A 7,938-nucleotide genomic window follows, 5' to 3' on the forward strand; every position below is an offset into this window, starting at 1 on the left:
CCCCCCCCCCCAGCGCTCAGCGGGCCGGGCGCCTGTCCTGCTCCACAAAGCCCTTACGCTTTCCCAGGGTAATAACATCTCCAACTTTTGTTCTCTGAAAATAAAAGCAAACAAACAGCTGTAGTTTAAAGCAATTATAAGTGTCATACAGGAACGATTTGGCTCTCTCTTTAATTAAAACATACAAATCAGACCAGTGACTGGCACAAGTTACAAGAACAATTGTTTGTTTTCACCCATCCCTCAATTTCTTTCAGTAAAAAAAAAAAAAACCTTCTCTCCGGCTCTGGAGCCCTTCACACCCAGCTCAGAAACTCAACACAAACCAAACCCTCTAAACCATCCCCATCCGTCCACGAACTCCAGTTTTGTTTTGCTTTTTTTTTCTTTTTGGTACAAAATATATATATAAAAATAGACTAAGTTTCTAGGGAAGATGGCTGAATTGGCCACCTCTTCCAGTCCAATGGAAAACAACAAGTATGCTTAACCAGATTATGCCTGGAGAAAATATCCATTCAATATACAAATACAGCAGGACTTTCCACATCGGAAACCCCTTAGAAAATGACAAGTGACAAACCTTTAATTGGCTGTTTGACACACGGCTGAACACTCCAACCCATAGCAGCAAACTTAAAAAAAAAAAAAAAAGGAAAAAATAAAAAAAAGAAGAAAAAAAAAAGGTAGACCTTGAATACTAATGGTACTGACTGGTAAACAGGGTCTGCACCGGCTTTCAACCCCTGTCCACAAAAGATTACAGTAAATCACTCACATAATGTGCCTTTGAGAGGCAAACTCCAACAGGAACCGGTGGCTCAGACGCCCCAGCGCCGCTGGGAGAGCCCAGATCCTGGAACACGAGGTGGGGAAGGGGCTGGGGAAGGAGCGCGGGAGGTGACGAAGGTCAAAAAAAAAAAAAAAAATTTCTGGATTATCATTTTCACCATCCTTAGACCTTTGGAATCGAAATCAGCTGGTGAGCAAAAGGCACAATAGCAAGTGGTGACAGCAGAGTCCTGCTGCTAAATCCGGCCGGGGAAGGGTGGGTGGTGGAGGAAAGCCCCTCACCGTCAGGACACGCACTCCCCTGGGTGCCAGTTTGGGCTCAGTGACTTTTTGCCCGGCCGTGAGGCAGGAATGAGCCCCCCCGCACGCAGAATCACACATGAGCTTCCACAGGGGCTCTGGAGGGAGCAGCCATCTGAGCCAGTGTGTGGTCAGCACAGAACCCACCACGGTGGTTCATCTCCTGCACCCTCTGTAGACACTTGGTGCCCGACCCCTTCTCAGAGCATCCTCAGATGCCTTTTATTTCCCCCCCTCAGGGACACCAGCCCCCACATCCTACAGCTCTAAGCAACAGCATCCCTGCCGGGCCAGCTTCCCCTCCGGGAGCATCCCTCAGCCCTACCACAGGGCTCCTGCGATGGCTGGGTGTCCCCCCTGAGGACCAGGGCACCTCTCCCCATCGGTGGTGTCACGGCTGTCCCCAGGACCCTGTCACCACCCCTGCTTTGCATAGGCACAAACCTGTCGTGGGACCGGTGTCGCAGACAAGGCTGAGATAAGGACAGCCCCAAAGGCACATCGTCGTTCAGTTTGGATTTGCAAAGGCCAAGTAGCAAACATTTGGTGTGTAGGGAAGAGCGTTGCCCCCCTTCCCCCCCAAGCTCCCCCAGATTCCTCGATTCTTCTCCCAAAACGCTCGTACCCCAGCACAAAAAGCACACCCAGCAGAGACCGTGCTGGAACCGCTTCCTTGGGCTGCTCAAAGCAACGGTAGCAACTCATTTGGCAAAGTTAAAGGCTATAGAAGGTAAACAGCACGGGCTGGGACATTTTGGCATCGCGGAGCTCAACGGAAACTCTGTCCTTGGGAACCTCCTCCGTGGAGAAGGCTCCCTCCTCTCCCCTTGGCCCTTTGCCTGGCAGAACAAGGCGTTGGTGGCCAGCGGCAGAGAGGGGCTGCACCTCTGCAAACCCCATCCCCCCCCCAAGTCCCCCCAACCTTGGCAAGGTGACATTCCAGGCTGGCTGGGACAGAAGTGGAGCTGGCCGAGGAGCCCTGCACAGGTCCTGCCACAAGGCGTGGAGAGGGCTTGTCCTCCCCAACTCATCCTGGGCTCACACAGGACATCGTGCTCAGCCCCATAACACCACAAACTCAAAGCCATAACCAAGGGGATGGCTGGGACTGAACTCAAAAGCGAAGGGAGACCATCTCTGGAGCACAGGAGCTCCCCTGGCAGAGGCTGGAGCTGCCTCTTGGGGAATAACCCTCCATCCTGGGAAAAAACCTCCATCCTGGGAATAAGCCTCCATCCTGGGAACAACTGGGGACCCAGCACCAGCTTCTCATCTCACCTGAGAACTGCTCTGCCACCAGCCATGGCAGCAAGTGCCACTGTGGGGGGCTGATGCATTGGGGGGGTGAGTCAGGAGTGCCTGTACCCCCAGTTTGGTCCATTTATCTCTGCATCCCTGTGTGTGTGACAACCAGATGCCCATCCCGGTGCCAGGTCAGTCACCCAGCAGGGGTGTCCACCCAGCAGACACACCGAGTGGCCACCCCAGGGACACCGGTGGGACAGCCCTCCTGCGCACTGGGACCTGGCAGACTGCAGCCTTCTGATCTCCTCCCAGGAAAGAGTTCAGTGTTAACAGAACCAAAACGACCTCAAACGCCACTAAACTCTGCCTGAACCACTGCTGCTAATTTTGGCTTGTAAGAGTCATCTACAGAAGGGAAAAAGACCCCTGTCTCTGTAAAAAAGCCATTATTGGTTGCAATTACAAGCCAAAATGAAGACCCTCAGCTGCTGGCACAGGATGGGAAGATGAAGAGCAACCACAGGCTCCCCCGGCTCCTCAGGGAACAGCAGCCCCAGGTACCCACTGCCTGGCCTGTCCCTTCTCCCTCTCCTTTCCTCCCGTCCCACTGCTCCAGACCACTCATGCGGGTGTCCTCAACTGGCTTCTGAGCCCCTTGGCTGGAGAAAGATGTGGGTGATGAGTGTGAGCCCAACCCCATGAGCATCCCAGGCGGGGAGGGCTCCCTCACCCCCGGCTCTGCCCAAACTGCAGCCCTGACCTTGCAGACAGCCAGCAGCCCCAGTAGCAACCTACCTGCTGCTGGGAGGGTTTGTGTGTTCTGCAAGACTTAAAAAAAAATCATCTTCCCTGACTTGGTCCCTACAAGAGCCTGGAAACTGCTGAATGGGAGCGGGAGATGCTGGTGATGCTGGGATGAGGCAGAATAGCGGTGCTGGGCTGCACAGTGACCTGGGCTTTGCTTTCCTCTGAAGGTCAGGTCTCTGCAAGGAAGCCAGATGCTCTTGCTGCCTCCTAAGGCAGGACCCTGCCCGGGGGGGCAAGGAGGTACCCACTGCCAACCACCCCTTGCTCCCTAAGAGGCACCTTTGATGCCCCATCTCATCAGTGGCACCCAGGATTCAGTCTTCCCCAGACTGGGTTCATTTCCCTCCCTCAAAAAAGAGAACCAAAAAAAAAAAAAAAAAGGATATTTCCTTAATAAAAAATGTAAACAATATTTCCCTATCAGCTGGAAACCACAACAGAAATGTTGTGGACTTCACCATCATTGGAAGTGACCTTGCCCAGGGGGGTGGCTGGGCTGAATGTACCCTGAAAACCCCCGTGTGCAGCCGCCCCCCAGGGCTGGGAGCAGCGGCTGCCTCATTTGGATTGATTAGTGGCTCCCCACGGCTCACAGACAGATTCGTGGGGAGCCCAGAGGAAAGAAAAGGATCTCCTTATCCTCTCCCCAGTATAAGCCTGGCCCATCACCCCCTCTCCCCGCTGCCAGAGCCCCAGACCTTGTCATCATCTGCTGTTTCCAGCTGTAAAGCAAAGAAACCCACGCACAGTGAAGCCTGGCTCAAAACATGCCAGCCCATCACCCCTGGCACCACCAGAACCCCCGCTCCTGGAGAATGGCATCAGCCAGGGCACGGGCTCCAGGAGGGGATGAAGAGAAGAAGCCAGGAGGGATCCATGGACCCGCTGGCAGTTCTTGAGCAGGTTTCACTGCGTCTTTCTTAAGCCCCTCTGGACACGAGTCCCAGCAGGTCCCAGGCGTTGACTTGAAGAAAGAAAAACCTGATGGAAGAGGTGGGCAAAGCTGAGGGAGAGGCTGAAGGGCCCTTCTCCCTCCTCAGTATTGCCGTAGGTTGAAAAACCCGACGCTGGTGGGGGACTCCTTGACCGTCACTGTGATCAGGTTAGCGGTGACGTCGGTGACAAAGACGTGCTCGATCAGGCTGCGGGTGGGTTTCCAGTCCTGGCTGGTCTGGATAGAGACAGACATGTTCTGACCCACACCGGGGAAAGAAGCCGAATCCCGGTCCGAATCCGAGCTGGTCTCTTCTCCCGTGCTCACTTCGGAAAGGGCGGCCGGCTTGCGGCTCTCCGTGGCCACGTGCCCCTCCTGTGTGCCACCTGGGCCACTTTTGGCCAAGTCCCTGTCGCCTGCCCGGTGTGCCTGCTTCTCGTTCTTGCCTCCATCCCCTCCTGAGAGCACCCCGGTGCCGGTGGCATTCAACCCGGTGCCCGCCGTGCCACCCTTCGCCCCGCTGGCCCCCACGCTCGCCGCCGGGCCACCGCCGGAGCCTTTGGCCATGGCACCGCAGAGGTGACGAGGGAGGCTGTTCCCTCCAGCCCCATTTTTGACGCTCTGCAGGTTTAGAGCCTGGAGGTTCAGCTCCTGGCTGGAGGCCGCCTGGTTGCCAGCCCCGGATGAGCTCGCCGGCATCTTGCTGCCGTTGTGCAGCGTTTGGCTTCCAGCAGCAAACCCCGATTTCTGGTCCCCTCCGGCACCGCTGTTGGGAGCTTTGGTGGCTTTGGGTCCCTGCACGCTCAGCCCGAGCTCCCCGGAGCCTTTCTGGTTCCTCATTTTTAAATCCAGCCCCAAGCCCCCCTTACTGGCCGCCTGAGCCTTCAGCGCCAGCCTGCCCAGAGGGGAGGACTCGGCCGAGTTCTGGTTTTGGGACATCCTGTTCATGTAGTGCACGATGGAGCTCTGCCAGCTGATGGCCCGGCTGGGGCTGGTGGAGCCGCTCTTCATCATGTTGGGCAGGTTTTCTGCTGATGACCCCCCCGAGCTGAGCCCGGCCAAGGAGCCCGGCGCGTCCTTCAGCACGGCCATGCCTGAGCCCTGCTGGGGCTGCAGTTTGCCCAACAGCTTGGCGCTGCCACCCACCTCCTTCCGGGACGTTTTCAGCACCTTTGTCAGGTTCACGGTCCTTCGAGCCGCTTTCTGCTCCGGGGGAAGAGGTTTCCGCCCACGCTTCTTCCTGGAAGCATCTTTCATCTCAGGCTTCGCCACCAGGATCTGAGCTTTCTTCTGCGGTACCGGGTGAGTCTCTCTGCTGCGGGGACCTCTCTTTGCTTCCAGGTCGCTATCATCTTCTTCATCAGAGGAGGAGGAAGAGGAGGATGTGGAGGAAGAGGAGCTACTCGACTTAGTTTTTGCAGGCATCTCTGGTTCCTGTGAAGCAATGGAGAGGGACTGAGGGAAAGAGTCAACCAAAAAGTGGCTCCAGGTGTCGCAAACCCTTCTGTGGTGCCTGGATGGGGACCTTGGGCACAGGCAGGTTCCTTCTCTGTGTTGGTAGATCTGCTCCACCTCTGCCAGAGAATGGGTTTGGGAGCACACAGTACAAACCCAACCAAGCTTAAATCTTAAATCTCTGCTCTCTCCTACACCATCACCATCGCAGCAATGAAGATCCATCCTCCTCACAGGCACCCTCTTCAACCCACCCATTGCTGCAACCTTCAAAGCCCCTCACCAAGGGGGGTGCAGGCATCAGAGTGTCCCCACCACCCTCCGGAGCCTGAGCACCCACCTCACCCTGCGCTGGGGGCAGACACTCCCTGGTGCCTTCCCAGGCCAGAGCCCCTCCAGCCCCATCACACCCCTGGATTCCCACCACCCCCAGGACTCACCACGTGTTTCCTGGGCCTGCCCCTGGGCCTCTTGCCCCTCTTCCGATTCTGCACCTCTTTTTCGTGTTCCCTGAAAAAACAACGATTAAGGACAGTGTTTGCGGGGAAGAAAAAACCATCCAAAATCATCCTGGTTCCTCCCTTTCTTCCATCACCGTTCCCTTGCTCGGGAGGCTGAAGGCTCAGCTCCCATTCCAGCTCTGGAGCAGCGTTGGGAGGTGTCCATGACCCCGACCAACGTGTGATGATCTTACAGGCTCCGGGGACACCAGTTCCTTGATGCCACACTCGAGCACAGTCAGAGAGCCCCAAAACTGTACGGAGACCCAGGGACTTGTGCAATTAAACCTCCTCCACGTGGCACCCAGACTATTTACCCTGCGGGACTAACAGAGGTCACTGGGAGACCCGGCCCACGAGTAACGATGCAATGCAAGAAAAAGAACTACAAAGTGAGGAAAAGGTTAAAAAAATGGTGGCCTTGGAACAAGGACAGACATCTGGCCGTGGGGGTACCCAGCTGGCTCGGTGTTGGAGGAGAGGAGACAGGGAGAAGAAAGGGAGAGGACCTCTCCTGGGTACAGCATGAAACTGAGCTGCACGGGGGGCTGAGATGTATCTGCCAAACTCATCACAGAGCCCAAACCCTCTGCCAGGCAGGACCAGAAACATCCTGCTACAACGAGATGGGGCAAAGGGAAGATCTGCCCCTTCTCTGCCTTACTCAGACACCCGGGGAGCTGAGCTTCCCCCCTGTTCCAAGTGAAAGCCAACAGGCTCCCTGCAAATTCTGCAGGTCCTCTCCTTCCCCGGGCACCTTTTGTGGCTCCTGCACCTCCTGGTCTGGACGTGGTGGCCCAGGCTGGCAGCCACGCCGTGCCCGAGGGGATGGCAGGGGGAATGTTTTCACAGCACTGTCCTATTTCACAGTCCCCCCTTTTAAAAAAGACTCCTGTTAAGTGACAATACATATAGCTAATTAAACCCCGGGCTGTCTGCACTAACCACCGGATTCCATTCTTGAAAAAAAAAAAAAAAAAAAAAAAAAATGGATCCAGAAACAAGTTATAATTAAATCCTATCATAAACTTTAATGATTTTTATTAATACGGAGCCAAAATATTTGGCAGCGCTGTGCGTACCGTAGCCAGCTGGCCAGTTTGCACCCCCGTGGGTGATTCCTGCTGTATAAAAGCTGCAGAACAACCGCCGCCCCCCCCTCAGCTTGGGGCAGGGACCCCAGCCCTGAGAGAGGACACCATCTCCTCCCACCCGTGACTCCCTCACCCTCTCAGAGCTATGTCCTCCTCGAGTACATTTTGGGTGCCTTCCACCGTTCCTGCCATCCCAGGTGCCGTCTCCCCCCCAGGGCCTGCAGTCCAACCCCCCCCAAGGCATGGAGAGGATGAGGAGGGAGAGCCAAAGATCTTTGCTGGGGTCCCATCGCGTGGCCAGTGCAAACCTGGACCCTCCAATGGACCACAGATCCTCTGTGTGGACCCCAGCCCGGGCGAGACATCCGAGCTGGACCTGAGCTGTAATTTCGGGAGGATGAACAAAAGGGCCGTGCCACAAAAGGCAGGGGCGAGCTTCAGCCTCTTGTTTCCCCCAACTTCCACCGCACGCGCAGCCAATTAGAAGTTAATTGACTTGATCGCTCGCTTCCAAGTATTTCTAGTTTTGCTCACTTCTTTTGGAAAGCCAGGAGGAGTCTTGGATCAAGGATGTTCTCCTCGGGCTCCCAGCTGTTGTGCCTGCAACACAAAACAGGGGCTGGGCGAGAGAGCTGTGGGGGGGGACGATGGTGCACCCCGCCACCCCCCCCCGTTACCGGCGAGTTCATCCGAGGACAAACGGCCCCTTCGTGCCGCCCTCCCCGAGCACCGGGTCCGGTGGGACCGGGGGCATCCCCTCCCCGGGAGCCGGTACAGCCCCGTCCCCGCGGGGGGGGAGGGCAGGGGGAGA

General features: G+C 56.2%; 1 protein-coding gene across 1 annotated transcript; it reads right to left on the bottom strand.

Annotated features, from left to right (window-relative positions):
* Positions 1 to 6: 6 nt before the first annotated feature.
* On the bottom strand, positions 7 to 7,732 carry CBX2 (chromobox 2). Its single transcript, XM_014949633.1, has 3 exons — positions 7,662 to 7,732; positions 5,974 to 6,043; positions 7 to 5,512 (listed from the first exon to the last, which is right to left on the bottom strand). Exon 3 carries the CDS (start codon positions 5,501 to 5,503, stop codon positions 4,181 to 4,183), a length of 1,323 nt encoding a protein of 440 aa, XP_014805119.1. The 5' UTR covers positions 5,504 to 5,512; positions 5,974 to 6,043; positions 7,662 to 7,732; the 3' UTR covers positions 7 to 4,180.
* Positions 7,733 to 7,938: the final 206 nt, after the last annotated feature.

This window comes from Calidris pugnax, unplaced genomic scaffold, assembly GCF_001431845.1.
Source record: "Calidris pugnax isolate Ruff unplaced genomic scaffold, ASM143184v1 scaffold9, whole genome shotgun sequence".
Taxonomy (NCBI): domain Eukaryota; kingdom Metazoa; phylum Chordata; class Aves; order Charadriiformes; family Scolopacidae; genus Calidris; species Calidris pugnax.

Bases quoted from the DNA above. Each gene is read 5' to 3' on its own strand.
- CBX2 (XM_014949633.1), bottom strand. From the start codon at position 5,503: ATGCCTGCAAAAACTAAGTCGAGTAGCTCCTCTTCCTCCACATCCTCC.